Source organism: Megalops cyprinoides, chromosome 11 (genome assembly GCF_013368585.1).
Source record: "Megalops cyprinoides isolate fMegCyp1 chromosome 11, fMegCyp1.pri, whole genome shotgun sequence".
Taxonomy (NCBI): domain Eukaryota; kingdom Metazoa; phylum Chordata; class Actinopteri; order Elopiformes; family Megalopidae; genus Megalops; species Megalops cyprinoides.
Window position 1 is genome coordinate 34,227,740 of NC_050593.1, and position 18,276 is coordinate 34,246,015.

The 18,276-nt window shown below is 42.4% G+C and overlaps 1 protein-coding gene across 1 annotated transcript; it reads left to right on the forward strand.

The window, feature by feature from the left end:
• Positions 1 to 1,886: 1,886 nt before the first annotated feature.
• LOC118785400 (integrin alpha-6-like) lies at positions 1,887 to 17,993 on the forward strand. The gene is made up of 25 exons (XM_036540015.1): positions 1,887 to 1,948; positions 5,775 to 5,902; positions 6,153 to 6,232; positions 6,780 to 7,041; positions 7,644 to 7,775; positions 8,222 to 8,435; positions 8,694 to 8,887; positions 8,983 to 9,077; positions 9,664 to 9,791; positions 9,919 to 10,008; positions 10,168 to 10,229; positions 10,314 to 10,483; positions 10,662 to 10,805; positions 13,476 to 13,591; positions 13,885 to 14,044; positions 14,132 to 14,218; positions 15,398 to 15,477; positions 15,718 to 15,795; positions 15,984 to 16,086; positions 16,305 to 16,481; positions 16,629 to 16,727; positions 16,861 to 16,971; positions 17,099 to 17,197; positions 17,579 to 17,704; positions 17,904 to 17,993. The coding sequence occupies exons 1-25, from the start codon at positions 1,944 to 1,946 to the stop codon at positions 17,991 to 17,993; spliced, it is 3,030 nt and encodes a 1,009-aa protein (XP_036395908.1). The 5' UTR covers positions 1,887 to 1,943.
• The last annotated feature ends 283 nt before the right edge of the window (positions 17,994 to 18,276 follow it).

The following is an 18,276-nucleotide window of genomic DNA, read 5'->3' on the forward strand; positions in this document are numbered from 1 at the left end:
TAAGACCTTTTCAACAGCTATTTTTGCGGTTAATTAGTGTTAAAACGATGCATGTTTAATATTTTTATTGTTTTGACCCAAAGGTCATTTTTAAATTTAGTAGATACATGAGAAAAACAATTGTCCACTTTTGAAAGGCATATTTTGAAAATAGATCCAAAGCATGAGTGACATACCTAGCATGTGTATCAAATAACGCCAAGAACTGCAGGGAAACTTATAATTGTTGCCCAAATTATTACAGCACCATGGGCAGCGACCTGCTTCTCCCAGCAATCAGATGATCAGATGGACCCAATCCCTTATGCTCTATACATGTTACTGTACCAGCAATGTGACAAACTATATTTAGTTACTAGATAGCATTTGAAAAGGTGGGTACCAGACCCATTCCATATGAATGGAGCGGCATGCCATTTGTGGCACTTATCAGCTACCTAATGTGGCCTGCCAGATACCAGCTGTAATTCATGAAGTGGCAGAGCTCCTGATTACCATGGTGATGTGCAGGTGTCTCCTCTAGATCTCGCACCTGTACCAGGGTCTGACCCCCCCCCCCCCCCCCCCCAGTTTCTGACAGCCTCCTCCGGGGAACTGACAGGCCCTGTGTAAGAACAATCCACAGAAACAGCTGCTGGGTCTAAGGAAAGCCAATAAGAGGAGCATTCTTTGAAATACGCACGCTATGACTTCCATTCAGAAACACATAGTTTCACCATCTTGCATCAGAATATCCCAGTCTGTTTTCTGCCCTGCGGCAGTACGTCGATGAATTCCTTGTGGAGTCATGTTGTGATTACACAATTCTCTGTTTTGGCAGATGAGCTATTTTAGGCGCTCAAGAAACCACACTTTGATGACTAACCTGGCATGCGATACACTTTTAGTTATAAATACACAAAGCGTTCTGGAGACTCTGGGGGCAGCAGCAGTAATGGTCAGACACCTCTGTCACGGAAATGCAGTGTGAATTGGCTCAAGCCACCATTTTCACAGAGATCTCCTCACTGTCCTGCCTCGTGGGTCTGCCAGGGGTGAGCTTAGGTGATATATTTTATTATATTATATATTATTGTCATTTAGCAGATGCTCTTATCCAGAATGACTTACATAGGTCACAATTTTTGCATGTTACCCATTTATACAGCTGGATATTTACTGAGGCAATTGAAAACATTAAATATTCCTGTGGTCTAACAAACTTTGGAGGCCTTTGGAGCAGCAGTCTCACAGTCAGGTAAGCACACCTGTAGATCACTGGTAATGAACCCAGGTGTTTCTTGTTGCCTTGATTGGGCCCCTTACAATGGCACAGTTGGGGGGGGGGTGTTTTGGATGGGTTACCTTGTCATAAACAGGGAAATAAATAGCCACTGGCCATTCAAAGTACTTCTGTTTGTTTACTAACATATTACTGCAGGTGCATTTCTCAGGCAATCTCAGTTTTCTCTCATATCTAAACGGAAACATTCCATTCAGCAGAAAAAAACTATTGTCGAGGTATGGAGTTCAGTTTAGTTACTTATAAAGCTCACACGGTACGATCAGGTAAAGCAAGATCCTAGACCTGTATTTCGAACAGAGTGAAGCCCAGGGTCGTGACGTATAGTGTGATTTACGGACGTGTGCTGAGCTGCGCGCTCTTCGGTTTAAAATCTAAGCCCCTAGAGAACAACGAGACCATTCAGGTACAGAACCGAGATTTTAAGGGAAAGCGGGGGAAATCGGTTTGAGCAGCGGGCGAACGTGGGAAAACGTATATTCTAAACGCGATGGCATTTTCCTGGAGATTGCTTTCTCTTCATTTTTGCTGTCTACTGGAATGGACACATCTTTCAGCTTTTAACCTTGACACACGGAATGTTCTGAGGAAAAACGGAGAAGCTGGCAGCCTGTTCGGATTTTCCATCGCCCTGCATAGACAACTCAATCCTTCTGATAAGATGATGTAAGTTTGTGTTGCTGGCGTATTACCTTTTAATCACGTGTTTGAAATAATTTGCACTTGATGGTGGCCAACAGGTAGTGCGTTCTTTGCTGAGTTTCCAAAGATCATAATACATTTTCATTCTGAAAATCGTAACCTGGTGTACATTACCAGCAGTCAGGTTTTTAAAGCCTTGGAACAAATTTAACTTAAAACGCATTTGCTAAAGACGTGTATATATTCTTTAAGTAACTGTAACAGGTAATCCTCGCATTACAGTATCTTTTGCTCCATCCGAACCTGTAGAGAAATAATGTTATTAGTCATTAGGTAGCATGAATGCAAGGAACCATGTCTTTAAGATACTGATGCATTCCAGGTATATTCTTCGATTCTTTTCATTTCTGTGATTTATAAACAAATTTTAAATTTTGATATTTTGTGTAGGCGTTGTTACAGAAATTACGATTTTGGGGTTTTAGGCCTTCTGTGCCCTTATTATACAGTTGAAATTTATGTTGACATTCAGTAGCCACATTTGGGTCGGAAAGGAAGTGTAGGGAGGTGCAAAGCGTCTTTTACTTCATTTCTTTTGCTTGCCATTGTGTTTAAATTTGGATGAAATGAATCGAAGTGAAAAGAGGAAGGAACAGTGTTGACCAACCTTTGCAGAGAAGCGAGAGCAAGTGATTCTGACATGCGTGTGGATGACGGATTGGTTTAGCGTGTGCGTGCAGAATAGAGTGTTCCAGAAGGAACGCACCGTGACTTCACCTACATTTACATCTACATTTAGCCATTTGGCAGACTTTCTTATCCAGGCCGATTCACTGAACTGCATTCGATTGAGTTAGGCAATTAGTTGCACAGAGACTAAAACGTTAGCGCCTTTCTTGCAATGTAGTCCTGCTGTTAGAAAACATTTCCAGAATGCGACTGTCAAAGGAAGTACAACATTAAGCCAATACTATATGACATTGAGCTTAAATCTGCAAACTTAAGTGCCACAGGTTTGTGCTGTCACCAGTACAGTACACTTCAAAAAAGACATTGTGGAGCTGTGCTAGCATCTTCTCAAAAAGTGTGCAAATCCTCTCCAAAATATAGCTCAATAAAAGTTTGGACAGTTTGGAGTTCTGTTTGTGGCTCAAATGTCCCCACTTGCCTTGCCTTGGTTTTGTGATCTCTCGTGGTCTACAGGTAATATTTTAGTTTTACCCATGTTCTCCCAAAGGTGAATTTTTAAAGAACTGTTATATCTACTATTATATTGTATTTCCTCAGATGTCCCATCTGACAGGTCAAAGAGGGAATATCAGTGGGTGTCCAATCCCAGGACAGTGAGTCAGTGACAGGTCTCAGGTTGGGTGATATGATATGCAGAAAGCAGCAGAAGGAGGCATTCTGGCTCAGACCCCACCGCTCTGGGTATGTAAGGCATAAATGATGGGGACCAGGCCATGGTACACTGCAGGCCTCACAGTAATCCATCCAGTCCATGTCCCTCACTCACACAGTCTGTTACACAGCTCTGTATTGGCTAAAATGGCAATGCAACCTGCCCTTCAGATAGGGCTGATCATCGGAACTGTTTGGATTTTCTCATGTCCCCTCTAACTATTGGTGTCATAACACCTTCAGCAGAGTGGAAATAAATAAAGGTGAAGATAACAATTTGCCCCGACACATTGTTATTAAGGTGCTGGCTGTGCCTGTGTAGGGACATGATCACAATAAAAGTCTGCCCGGATGTCCAATTTTGATTACATAAATAAAGACCAATGGACGGGGTTGGCTTTTTATTTTGCAGCTAGTGATCAGCCTCAGGTGTGCAGGGTGTGAGGCTACCACTGTCCCCAGTCCTGAAGCCTCCAGGGCTATGGGGGAATGAGTAAAAACCAAAAAAAAAAAAAATGCTTGAGCACCCTCTGTACTCCCACACCGCCCCTCCCAGCATCACACGGGCACGTTTTCTTTCCCCAAAAACGGAGAGCCTGTTTTCCTGAGTGCGGCCAGCAGGACGTGAGAGCTGAGGTATGGCAAGGGGATGTCAATGTTGTCCTTCAGCCAGCTGCCAAATTCTGCGGGAAGATCTGCAGCGGACCCCCGCTTCTGAACGAAGTCGGACCGACACACCCCCCCTCCCCCCATAACACCCACCCCTCCCCTGTAACAACAAAGCCCCCCCCAGCATGTGGGAAGTGCACATAGGTGCTACATCGCTGCAGGAGTGATCTTACACTGAGTAACATGGGAAGGGAAGCTTCAGTGTAACTGTGATGTACAAATCTGTGTCTTACTGTTTTGACACAAAATTTGACACTACGTCATGTTCCTTTATGCTTTTTTATGTGTACTCTTATATGTTGTTTTAATTGTGCTAGATTTACTTTATTGGAGGAATGAGTTGAAAGGTGTAAAGGGAATTTCTATGCACAACAGAAAATTAAAGGAATCTAATCAAAATCTATGGGCTTCAGAGAAAGTAAGTACCAGCACTGTGTCTTCCACTCTCTTTACAATGTTTATATAAATACCTGGCAGACTGCAGATGATGTTAAAAGACTGGAAGTAAAATTAACTAATCAAAGACTTACCTTCTGCCATTGAGGAAGTCCTGGACTAATAAAGAGTAACCCTTGTCATGCAATGGACCAATAGCGTGTGTACAGCAGAGATTCAGGACTCATGTGGACAGCTCTCAAGGGTGAAAGGAGTTTTGGTCTAAAGGAAATGTCTGCAGTATGTCACATAGTGTTGCCCAAGTAGTACATTCCCATGATCCTTTACCACCTCTCCTCTCTCCAAAGGCCCCCTTTAAAAGCACTTGGACGTGTTGATGGTGTGGTCAATTTTTTATTGACTTGGTGTGTTTCTAATTGTTTTTTATTAGTGAATGGTTCACACTTACTGTCTGAAGAGCATTGAGTAAGTGAGACATTTGTTGAGTGTCTTAAATTTAAAGCCAAATGGAAAAGTGTTCCCTACATCATGATCATATGATGTGTTCCCTTCAAGAGTTTCTGAGGTGTTACAGGAACATCACAGAAGTTATATTTTTAAGAGTATTCCAACTTCATTGCACATAATTTCCTTCCCAGTTCGGAAGCTATATGAGTAACACACAAGTTCAACAGGAAAAGTCTCAGAAAAAGTGTTTTTGGACCTTTACCTTTTTAATGGAGAGAGAAAATTGCTTTGGCAAATTGGAGGAAATGGCTTTTGAGGACTCTTGCCTTTAACTGCAAGTCTTTGATGTTACAACGCTTACAGGCACTTACGGCAGACCCTACAAACAGTACAAATCCATCTCCTAAAACTGTTGTGGAAAAAAAAAACTAAAACATCTTTTAAATGTTTTGGTGTTGTTCTCTGGTTAAACCATTTCAGATACTGTACTTTATAGAATTTAAAAAACTGAAATTTCACTTATACAGCTGGATGTATATATATATATATATATATATATATATATATATATATATATATATGATGTAATTCTGGCTTAAATACTGCCCAAGGGTACAACAGCAGTGCCTCAACAGGGAAATCAAGCCAACAGTCTTTGGGTAAGGAGCCCTGCTCATTAGCATCATACCACTCTGCTGCCTTGCGGCATACTATGCAGCCAGATAGGATGTGTGTCTGAAGAGGAGAAAAAAACTCAAAGACGGCAGGGATGAGTGTTAATTTTCTTACCTTGACGTCATTCCTATAAACCAAAATGATTCTACCTCACAACACACATTTAGCAGCACACATATCTACATCACTCAGCATGTTTAATTTCAAATCATGAAATAAACTGTGTGTCAGTTCGAGAAACGTAAGCAATTACCTCTTCCAGATTGCTGGTTGGAGCTCCTCATGCCAAAGCTTTACCCCGCCAGAAGGCCAACATAACAGGGGGCCTCTACAGCTGTGAAATTACCCCTGATTCCAACGACTGCAATCGCGTCCAGTTCGACAATGAAGGTGAGCGCTCCACAGAGGTGGCTGTTGCGACTGACTCAGTGATTGCCTCTCCGTAAAGCACATTACCATTAACTCAAAGCAAGGACTGCTGGGAATTCCACATTTCATGTACATGATAGTCGTCAGCTGTAGATGTCACGTGTGTGAAGAATGCTTGTTTGAAATGCGCAGTCACAATGATTCAGCATTGATGTAACCTTGGGGAAATATGCTGAGAATTTTTCTTTCCTGTATGTTTCTGTGCATGCAGTGAACCTCAGAGTGGAGATTAAGGAGAACCAGTGGATGGGGGTGACAGTGCAGAGCCAGGGACCAGGTGGGAAGATTGTGGTAAGTGAGGAGCAGCACTCCTAACGCCATGACCTCTGATAAGGAGGCACCCATCATTTCAGTCAGCCTCACTTACAGTCATTTATAGTCATTTCTTATCCAGAGCAACTTACACAGGTTACAGTTTTTACATGTTATCTATTTATACAGCTGGATGGTTACTGATGCAATTCTGGATTCAGTGCATTGCCCTAAGGTACAACCACAGTGCCCCAGAGGGGAATTGAACCAGCAACCTTTCGGTTACTAGCCCTGCTCCTCATCACTACACCACACTCCTGCCCATATCCCTTATCCCTCCCTGCGCTGGGGTTAGGGTTAGGGTTAGGGTTAGTTAAGAAAGTACTACAAGAGTTCATTGAAATACTGAGTTAAGTGCTAAACTAGTGCAGAGTGCTTTTTTTAATAGAAAATATGGGTAGTTAGGATAGATATAGAGGAAGGTAGACTACACCACACTCCTGCCCATATGCCTTACCCCTCCCTGCGCTGATCCATGTCCTCGTTTGATCCAATTTGGTGCAACTCTGCTGCCGGCTCACTGCAGACTTGCGCGCATCGCTACCAGAGGCGGTACTTCGTGAACACGCCTCAGGAGATGCGGGACCTCTCGGGCCGCTGCTACGTGCTGAGCGAGGACCTGAGCATCGACCCCGAGTCCGACGAGGATGGCGGTCTCTGGAAATTCTGCGAGGGCCGTGCCTCGGGCCACGAGAGGTTCGGATTCTGCCAGCAGGGCCTGTCCGCCACCTTCACTAAGGACTACCATTACACCGTGTTTGGAGCTCCCGGAGCCTACAGCTGGAAAGGTATGGAGGTCGTCTCGTGATGTTCTGAAGGTCTGTATGAGGGGGGAATTTTTTATTACTTTATACTAATAACTTTGCTAATGTAATGTAAAATAGCTTGCTGGTTGATGGTTGCATATCTTCTGATCTAACAAACCTATCTTGCAGAAAGCAGTTTTTTTAGCATGTGACAATATACAATTTATTCTTTTCCATCTTACCATTCTAATTATAATAATTTTTATATCTGGTAGGTCACTATCTACTTCGTATTACAGTATCTACTTAACTCTTCATTGAATAACAGATGTGCCGATGGTCTTCAGAAATATCTGGAAAACGTGTCACAGCCACACCCCCATGACTTGCTGCGACATAAAGTCATAGTGTCATCTTGAATGCCACAACAGCAAGTTATTTTCCAAAGCTCCAGCTTTAAGTAACATTTTTCTCATCTACAGATAAACCATTCACTTTTACAGTTTCAGACTGTTTTGTTCACATATTCATGATCAGCCTCCAGACAATATTATATATATTTAGTTTGGTGGTGAGTTGCTGTGTTTCATATCGTCCTTTCGCATTGTGTGTTTAGGCATGCATGTGTAACTCTTGCTTTGCAGGTATTGTACGAGTAGAACAGAAGAACAGCAGCCTGTTGGACCTGGGCCTTTTTGATGATGGACCTTATGAAGTTGGGGCTGAGAACCTCCTGGACCCAGATCTTGTGCCAGTACCAACTGACAGCTACTTAGGTAGGTTTTCCAGCCAATGGGTGTGTTTTCTCCTACAATTCCAAATACCCAATAATTGGGGTAATTAGCAACGCTAAACCCTCAAACTGGGGTCATACCGGCTGAATAATTTATCAAGTAAGGATGTCACTCAGTGTATAGACATTTAGGATGAATACCTGAGAAACAACACCACTTTTTGGCTTTACTGTTTGTTTCTTAATGCTGCATTATGTGTGCTGAATATGCAAAGAATCAGATTTGTTAATTAACATGTTTTCTTAATTTAGTAAGCAGTCAAGGACAACAGTTCCTCATGTTGCTATGTCTGGTTTTCCACTGCTGGACTTCATCTAAAGCGTTTACATTCAACATTTAAGACATTTTCATTTACTTGTAAGCTTAAAATGACATTTCTGTCCATCCATACACTGAGGCACTCTGGTTGACCTTGTTTCAACTGGCAGGATTCTCTGTGGATTCTGGGAAAGGCATCACCAGACAGGGCGAGCTGACAATCGTGTCTGGGGCACCACGGGCCAATCACAGCGGGGTGGTGATCCTGCTGAGGACAGACTCAGAGCCGGTCCTCATGCTGTCTCCAGAGTTCATTCTGGAGGGGCCGGGACTGGCCTCCTCCTTTGGCTATGATGTTGCTGTGGTCGACCTCAACAGAGACGGGTGAGTGTAACAGCTTTGCCCCTTTGCCACACAGCGGGACGTCTCTCTCATAGAGCCGCTGTGTTTTGACTTAGAGGCAGGTCCATTGCTGTCATCTTTGCACAAATTGAGGCTGGGTAACTTCCCAGGCAATTCTACAGCTAAGTATCTGGGACAACCGAGTCCTCAGGACAAGACATAGCTGCCTACCTCTGACAGAACTGAGAATAAGCAATTGCCGTCGTTCAGTAATACACCATGGTTTAACTTGCTTTTCAGGTGGCAGGATATTGCCGTAGGAGCCCCCCAGTTCTTCCTGAAAGACGGGGATGTTGGGGGAGCAGTGTTCGTGTACATCAATCAGGAGGGGAACTGGGACAAAATCACCCCAATTCGCCTAAACGGCCCCAAGGAGTCCATGTTCGGACTGGCAGTCGAAAACATTGGGGATGTCAATCAGGACTCCTACGAAGGTGGGAAAGCATGGAAATGGCACTTAAATTCTCACCGCTGACAGGTGCTGAAAGAAGCCCGCAGCCCCTAATCGGAAACCTCTTGTTTCACGCAGACATTGCTGTTGGAGCTCCCTACGATGATGCCGGTGCAGGGAGAGTGTACATTTACCACGGCTCTGCTGAAGGAGTCGACACCAAGCCAGTGCAGGTCAGCGGCTGAGGGGTTTTCCACAGGGTTGGGATCAGTGGCTGGGTAACTCTTTGGATTAGAATGAAACCATAAACCAGATTGGGTTACAACAGAACTGATACTGCCAAGTATCCAAAGTTGTCTGTTGCAGTTATGTATAGCCTCAGACACATGTAGAATTGGTGTGAGTGGGCCAGGCCACCAGAATTATAGGGACAGCAGTGTGGTGTAGGCTTGTAGACAAAAAGTTGCTGGTTTGATTCTCTGCTAGGGCACTGCTGTTGTACCATTAGGCAAGGTACCTAACCCACTGCTGCCTCAGTGAAAAAATATCCAGCTGTATAAATGGGTAAAACTGTAAGCTGCTGTGGATAAAAGTGTCTGCTAAATGACTGTAATGTACATGTAAAAACTGCATTGCAAAAAGGAGAATGGGTGATGTGAGATTTGGGAAACTCATTATCAAGACGCCACTTTAGTACAAAGAGGCTGAACCAGTTGGAAAATAGTAAAAACAGTCTTCTGGGCAAGACCAGTCCCATGTGACAGGGAGTAAACTCCCTGTGCCCTTATATGTTACTAACAAATGCTTCTTTAATTTTAGGTTCTTGAAGGACATGATCACAATATCAAATTATTCGGGTATTCTCTGGCTGGGAACATGGATTTGGATGGAAATTCTTACCCTGACCTTGCTGTTGGATCTCTCTCAGATGCAGTATTCGTTTACAGGTAATTGTTTAATCCTTTACTACAATGTAATAAATAAACCTGTGTAACTGATCAAAACCATGACTACAATGTAATAATCACCTATGTAACTGAAGTCAAAGTGAAATGGTATTTATTGTTGCTATAGGGCAAGACCAGTCATTAACATTGAGAAGGTTGTCAAGATAACACCAAAAGAAATTGACCTGACGAAGAAAACCTGTGGAAACAGTGTTTGGTGAGATGATGATGTCCCTTGGGGAATAGCTTCTGACAATAATCAGTTAAACCACTTTTTTCTGTTAGCTTTACAACTTCAAAAAGATAGTGAAATCATTTAGAAAAATGATTAAAAAAAAAAAACCTGAACAAACGGTGAAATGTTTTTTGCTTGCAGTTTGACGATTGACGCATGCTTTACCTATACGGCGAACCAAGCTTCCTACAACCCCAAACTGAGTAGGTAAATTATTGACTGGCTGTAGAGGTTGGGCGGCCAGCTGTAGAGGCCAGCTCGTGATGCCCTGCTCTGTGTCTTGGCAGCTCTGGCCTACAAGATTAAAGTGGACTCTGAGAAGAGGAAGCAGGGCCTGGCCAGCAGAGTCAAGTTCCTGAGGGATGCCAAAAGCGACCAGGACCTTCAGTCCTCGGGAACCCTGGAGCTCCGCGGGCAGAACAAGAGGGGCTGCATGACAGCTGAGCTCAAGCTGCAGGTGCTCTAGCGTTTCAGTCTTTCTATTGTCCAGCTTGTAAATAACATGTGATTGGCTGTTGGTGTTGTTGGCCATCTTGTAAATAACATCTGATTGGCTGTTGGTGTTGTTGGCTAGCTTGTAAATAATATCTGATTGGCTGTTGCTGTTGTTGGCCTGTTGACCTGTATTTTCTCAGGATAACGTTAAGGATACACAGCGGGGCATTCCCATTGAGGTGGCCGTGTCCATTCAGAGCACCAGGCGGGGTAAGAGGCGGAGCTCTCTCCCACAGCTCCTCCCTGTCCTCAACTCCAACCAGCCCAGCAAGGTCATCACGCAGGTAACCACAGCAACCAGCCAAATAGCACCAAATGGGACACTTTCTGTAGCACCAGGAACTCAGATATTGAGAGTGTACTTTCAGTGTTTTACACAGTAAAGCAAAATGAACAAGTATTGTCTTGCCCCTTTTAAGAAATTCTATAATACAGTGCACTCTGTTTAAAAGTACCCCATCCATCCCAGATGGTTTGATTCTTATGAACACTTGATTCCTAAAAGCAGAGTTCAAGTGAAGGTAGTGGGTGTACAAGAACACAATGATCCAAGCTATCAATTTGGCCAGTAGTCTCTTATTTTCCCCCACTCTGGAGCTATGCAAAATAGAGAAAACACAATAGAATAGGTTTAGTCAGTAATCCAACACAACAAGTTTTGTGAGAATTTACAAAAGGCAAAATCAAACCAAAACCCCCACACCCCACAGGCCACTTCAAGGCCCTTTTTCTCTGGCGGAATGAAGACAACAAGCCACACTTGAGGTGATTAGCAATCAGCTGTGCAGGTGGCTGTGTGTGAGGCTGCTGCTATCCCAACCTCTGAAACCTTCCAGGGCGTGGTAGGGAACACATCGTCCGAAAAAAAGGGCAGGAGCAGCAGCCCTCTGTACCCTCACCCCACCCTTTCCAGTGTCACGTTACATTACATTACTGTCATTTAGCATACACTCTTATCCAGAGCAACTTACTATTTTATCCATTTATACAGCTGGATATTTATGAGGCCATTCTGGGTTGAGGACCTTGCCCAAGGGTACAGCAGCAGTGCCCCAGCAGGGAATCAAACCCAAAACTTTTTGTTTGCAAGCCCTGCTTCTTACCATTATACCACACTCCTGCCACACAGAAGCATTCAGCATTTTTTAAACAATCCTGTACTAAATAAAAATAAATAAAATAAAAATAACAAGAAACACTTAATTATTTAATTATTTTAATTATTAATTACAATTATTTAAATATCACTGTGCAGATTGGTGGTGATCTTCCACTCACTGTAATTAATTAATCATATGACCATATTTGCATATCATTGCCTGATTTGTCTGAATAATCATTCATGGTGTTTTTTTGAAGGGTATATCTTCCACATCACACCTCACACCTGTGTGTGGGGGCTGAGGACATTTAAATACAGCACCTTGACAATGTGTTTTGCCTACGTAGTAAAGATAAGTCTCCCACTCAAACATTGGACCTTCTCTGGATGTCCATGTTGTGTGAAACAAGTAAGCATGAAGTATGATTATGACTATTAGTAGTCACAGTTACATTTTGCACAAAATCTATGAAATCAAGTAACCCTTCTTAGAAGTATCATCCAACTCTCTCTCCACAAGATTGTTGCTCTCACTGGTAACACAGGCTGCTTCACAGACAGTTCACAGTACGCACAGTTCATCCTGTGCGTATTAGCTGATCTTTATGTCATTACGATGGACTAAAAATCGGCACAGAAGAGAAGATAAACACATCAATATAATATAAAGCTTTGTGGGTCTGTGCAGGCACTTAATCTGCACTGATAACCATCAACCAACAGTCATTCACTTGAGGAGCCTATTTACAGGGCTATTGATCTCACACACGCACACACAATTAAGGGGAGTTTCCTGCCCACCGAGCGAGGTCCAGAATTAGACTGGAAAAACACCTGTAGAAACAAAGTGTCCTTTTCCGTTTCCTTCGGCCTCAAAGCGGCAGTTAAATTTTCCCGTCTGCCAGAGAATTTGAGGATGGGGGAGTGATTACCTCTCCCTCCGGACTCTGGGTGTTTATGTGAACACAGTTCACCAGCCCTGGCACTAAATGGAGCCAGGAGACAGCATTGCGCTGCAAGCCTGCAGTCAGGCAGATACTGTCTAACGTCATTGTTTCAGACTTTTTTTGTACATTATTAGGTGGAACATTTGGGATGGTCTGAATTATAATGGGGACCATCTCTTTTGTATTGCACATGCGTATGACCAAATAAATTCCAGTTATCAATAAATTGAACTTCACTCGGAGGTTTAGAGAAGTGGTAGGAAGAAAGGATTAATACATTTTGAGAAATCTTTATTTTGTTGCACTGAAACAATGATTTTTGAGCATGTTGTCCTGTCTGCATCAGTATAAATAACCATTCTACTTGGCCACTCACTTTTAGCCACCAGTAAGTTGCGGATATCTGAAGTATTTCATCCAGGAGTATCTTAAGTGCAAAGAAAGCTTAGTTAAGTTTGAAAAATTCCAAAGTAGATAATTATATTGTTTATGTATTAAATATGACATTTTTATGTAATTACCAGTTTAATACCATTTCCTCATTGGGTGTTAGTGTGCCACTTTTGTCAGGATGCACCTAAACTGTATTTATAAAAACTAATTGTGGAAACTGTTTTCTAACTTTAAAGGTCAGGTCATACTTAATAAATTAAGGGCAATGCACTCATCAGCTATTTTAAAATAGTATTTATGGGTATTTAAAATAAATTTTTGAAAATACATGTGTAGTCTGTGAAACGTGGGAACACATGTGAGGAATGGGAACAGTTTTATTGAAACACACTTTAAACAGATCCAGTGTTCCTTTCGGTTTTTCTCACGTTTCAGCTGAGACAAATAATAGCACTTTTCCAGCCATTTGTAAGTGTAATCACAACACAAAAGCCCTGTGAACTCTGTTTCAGGTGACCTTTCTGAAGGAGGGATGTGGGGCTGACAGCGTTTGCCAGAGTAACTTACAGCTACAGCACAAATTCTTCCAGAGAGAGCGCAACAGAGATGAGTTTACTGCATTACCTGTGTGAGTATGAGTACAAGGGGCTCCTGGCAATGAGCAGAATCATTATAAAATGATTTAAGTGCTGCACTTATGGTTTTATTTGTCACATTTCACATTACCAATGGGGCGAGGTAGGCTTGGCGCCAGGAGAAGATACAGAGGGGTGCAACTGCAATCCACGGAGGTGCACAAAAAGTCGTAAATACTATGTAGACATCAGGATATAAGGAGACAATTAGGGGTGCGCTGAGGTCTGTCTGATACTGTCTGTCCGTAGTGCCAGGGGACTGTCAGTGAGGTCTCCTGTTTTTCAGAGTGGATGGAGTAGCAGTGTTATCCCTCAGTGACCAGAAGGACATCGTCCTGGAGGTCACAGTGAATAACCACAATGGGGATGATGCCCACGAAGCCAGACTGGTGGCAACATTCCCCGATTCTCTGCACTACTCGGCCTTCCGATCCCAGAAGGCCGCGGTGAGCTACAAGCTGTGGTTTCGTCTCAGGGTTGAGCGCTCCTCCTAGCGGGTCAGTGCTGTAACTGGTTCTCTTATCTCCCTGTAGGGTAAACAGGAAGTGCGCTGTGTAGCCAATCAGGATGGGTCACGGGCAGACTGTGAACTGGGGAGGCCGTTCAAAAGAGATTCAGAAGTAAGTCTTGGAAGTGGATCTTATTCAGTGCCGTCACCTGCTGCATTTACAGTGGTCCCGTGGTTGAACAGAAGAGAGCTTGCTGTCCGTCCCTCTCCCCACAGAGCAGTTTACAGACCATTGTTTCCAGAGAAAAATTTAAAAAATAAACCAAAGTAAGACTGAGTGGGAAAAACCAAAAAAATATTACTTAACCCCTTGCAAAAGGAGATATTGAGATACACTCCTGGAAATATGCATGAACAGACATTACATATATATGAGTGATTGAGGAGACACCATGTGACAGTCAGCCAGAGTGGTGATGCAGGATGTAGGGACTCTGTATCTTCAGGGTGGTGAGTGGGTGATCCAGAGAGGGTGACAGAGCTGGATAACAGATCAGAGCTCACGGTCATGGCTATGTCTGAAAGCTATATTGACAGGGGTCCTGAGCAAATGTGATGTTTTTGAAAGCAGGTCAAACTAATTGTTTCAAATAGAAAGTTTCTCAAAGGAAAAAAAAAAGAGCAGAAAGTTTCTGCAGTGCAGATATTTTCTTTTGAGCAGAAAATTTCTCTGGGGCAGATTGTATTTTAAAGGGAGCAGGTGCAACCCTCCAGTTGCTGGACAGAAGAACCTGCTGTTCAATCTGAAGCCAACCTCTGTGTTATTACAGTGGACATAAATGCCTTCAGTCTTTTGGGGAGCAGTAAACCCATCAAAATAGATGATGATTGCAACTTTTAACATTGTCAACTGTATTTATTGAATTTATATAGATATACAAAGGAAAGGATCTGCTTATATTCATGTGTATTGTATTATAGAAACAGCATTAAATTTGTTTCATTGTCATCAGTTATTTGCTTCCCATATAATAGGGTTTGTTGATACGCCTTTCACAGTCTGAGAGAGAAGGGTTGCTTTTTCACAACTGCAATATCTTCTGATTGGCGCATGTATTTTTTACTGAGTTGCAAACAAAATGTTTTGTACCAAAAAGTATATTATACTGCAACATTACAATAATACTTAATAAATTGACTGATAAAGGTTATGAAAGCTGAGGGTTGTGAAAGTTATTTGTAGTAAAGCAGAATTCACTTAGTAGCACCTGAGAAGTATGTATGATGAGAACAACCCACAAGAGTGTGTCAATCTCAACTTCATCTGGAAATCTTTTTTTTTTTTCTTCAGATCACTTTCTACGTAATTCTGAGTGCTGCTGGTATCTCTCTGAACACCACAGAGATTGAAATAGACCTTCAGCTGGAAATGTAAGTATTTCTAGAATTTTTCTTGATCTCCTGATCTCAAAAAGAATATAGAGGATGATGGTTAAACTTTCTCTGTTTCATTTAGGTTGTTAACATTTTCATGAGGGAGAACACATTTTGACCTGGGATTTTCATATATCTTATATCATTGTTCTTACTTAATTACTTAGTTAGGTATTCTGCTTGTGCTGCCTTGGACAGAATCAACACAGTCACATTAGGGCTTATTTCCTTTTCCAGGACAAGTGAGCAGAAAAAGATTGAGCCGATGAAAGCCAAGGCCAAAGTTATCATCGAGCTGCTGCTGTCAGTCTCAGGGTGAGCACATTTCTCTGCTGACATCCTGTAATCCGTGTGTATTTTCAGATCAGTTAAGTCGTAAACCACGAGTGCTTCAGATTTTGCTCTCTTACGCCACTTAATTGCCAGCACCAGAAGCATCTGGTTTCTGCTGCCCCACGCTACAGGTTTGCATGTTCGCTAATGTGGTGTTTGACGTTCACCAGAGTGGCGAGGCCTTCCCAGGTGTACTTTGGGGGACAGGTGAAAGGAAAGAGTGCTGTGAAGACAGAGGAGGAGATTGGCAGTCTGATTGAGTACCAGTTCAGGGTAATTCCCACTCTCTTATTTAACAATTCCAAGCATTACTGTGTTTTTTTGACAGGCATACAGTATAGTGTTTCCGATTAGTTTTTTTTTTTTTTTTGTACCAGATAGATATAAAAACGGCGCATAGTAGTTCACATTACATCACAAACTGTCCCCTGATGTCACACAAGTGTTTTCTTTCATGCATGAAATCTCACCTCTTTGTGTTCACTGAACAGATAATCAATTTGGGAAAGCCTCTGAAATCGTTTGGAACAGCTTCTCTGAACATCCAGTGGCCCAAAGAGACTGCCGCTGGGAAATGGATCTTGTATTTGGTGAAGATTGACACAGATGGCTTGGAGGCCATCCCCTGCTCCCCTGGGAAAGAAATCAACCCATTCAAGTTCACTGAGGTAGCTTTTCCTAATGTGTGTACTGTGATGTGGAGAAGAGGAAAAGTAATACATCTGCCTCAGTGAAGTTTTCTTTTTTTTTGTAATAATGCACTTCTTTATGTAATAGACTTACAAGTTGATAACTCAAAACCATGATTTCAACAGTCCTCCTCATCTAGGAAAACACGTGCAGTTGGAGACAGAAAAGCTTCAGATTCAGGAGAGTTTTCTCTGTTCGCTGGCGAAAGAAAGTACAAAACTCTGGTAAATTAATTCACATCAACAGTTTTATTTATTTTTTTTTTTTTGCAAAAAGATAAATCTTGTGCTTGTTATTTTGTGAACAGATGTGGTGAGGTGATTTGAAAGAGGCTGAAAGACTTGCCTTCCCTTGCAGACGTGTACTAATGAGGCGAGATGTGTGGAGATCAGATGCCCTCTACAGGGTCTGGACAGTAATGCAGTCATCTTTCTAAGGGCCCGTCTCTGGAATGCCACTTTCATTGAGGTACAGTGAGGCTCTCTGTGGAAGACACCAAAGAAAGCAAAGCAGAGAGAAAGAACAATGACTACACATTTTATAAACCCATTTCTCATGTAGAAGTAAGGAATATGCCGTTCTTTTTTCCACACAGGATTATTCAGACTTGCATTACCTTCACATCATTGTGAAAGCGTCCGTTAGCCTCGATGCGTCTCCACAGAACATTGTTCTGAAAAATGCCGAAACCCAGGTAAAGTGCTCCAGAACCATCGGAAGCAACCATAGCCTGCTCTTCTGTCTGTTGGTAACCTGATGCTAATCAAAGATGTTTTCTTAACAAAGAAAACAAAGAAGAGAAAGAGAAAGAAAAGCAATTTCTTGTCTCAATAGCTTGTATCAAAATCTCAACATGCGAAGCCTGAATTAGGTGTCAGCCTTTGTATTGTTTTTAGTGGAGTGAATATGACCATGCTTGTGTTGTGACGGTACACTATGCTGCATGCTGTTCTGCTTACCATAATATTACCCAGATCACTCACTCATCACATAACAGCAAATCTGTATATATTTAAAACAATTTCAAAAATGAATGAATCACATCAGATTTATATAAGTGATTCCATTTCTGCAGGTGAGAGTCACAGTGTTCCCAGAGAGGACAGTTGCACACTATGCCAGTGTTCTGTGGTGGATCATCCTGGTGGGCATATTGGCCGGACTGCTGATGTTGGCTCTGCTGGTGTTTCTGCTGTGGAAGGTAGGTATTGCCAGGGAAGAGCCCACATCTCTGGAAATGGTAAATCTTACTTTCTAACGCAGCAATAGCCTTAAGATGGTTAAGTGTTATGTCAATATAAGATATGACTTTGAATCTTCGTGTTTAAAAATCATGTTTGAAGTCTGGTGGTTCAGAGAGAGGAGTGTTCACAATGATGTAACACGTTGCCTCCTGTTAGTGTGGTTTCTTCCAGACAGCCCATGATGATGGGGCAGGTGACAAGGCTGAGAGCAGCGTCCAAACCCCTGAGAGAGAAGCTGTCAACTGATACATTGCGTTGTCATCCTCATGCCAAGTGATCCTCATGGGTAAAAGTGATCAAATTTCACTTTTCTGGGTACCGGTGTCAGAACGGGGTGTAGACTTCAATATCAATTCACTTTCAGTATTACCAATTTGGTCTAAATTGCTTCAGCGGGAATGCTTTCTTGCAATAGTTTATCATAATAGGCAGCTTTCAGCAATAACAGCAATGTTGGATCTCTGTGCCACTTACGAAGTACACTGCAAGTTAAGTAAAGTGCAATTGTACAATGACAAATATAGATTAG

Excerpts from the sequence above, each read along its gene's own strand:
- LOC118785400 (XM_036540015.1), top strand. Across the intron at positions 6,233-6,779 it reads GACCAGGTGGGAAGATTGTG|ACTTGCGCGCATCGCTACCA; the intron begins GTAAGTGAGGAG and ends GGCTCACTGCAG. Across the intron at positions 9,792-9,918 it reads GATGCAGTATTCGTTTACAG|GGCAAGACCAGTCATTAACA; the intron begins GTAATTGTTTAA and ends TTGTTGCTATAG.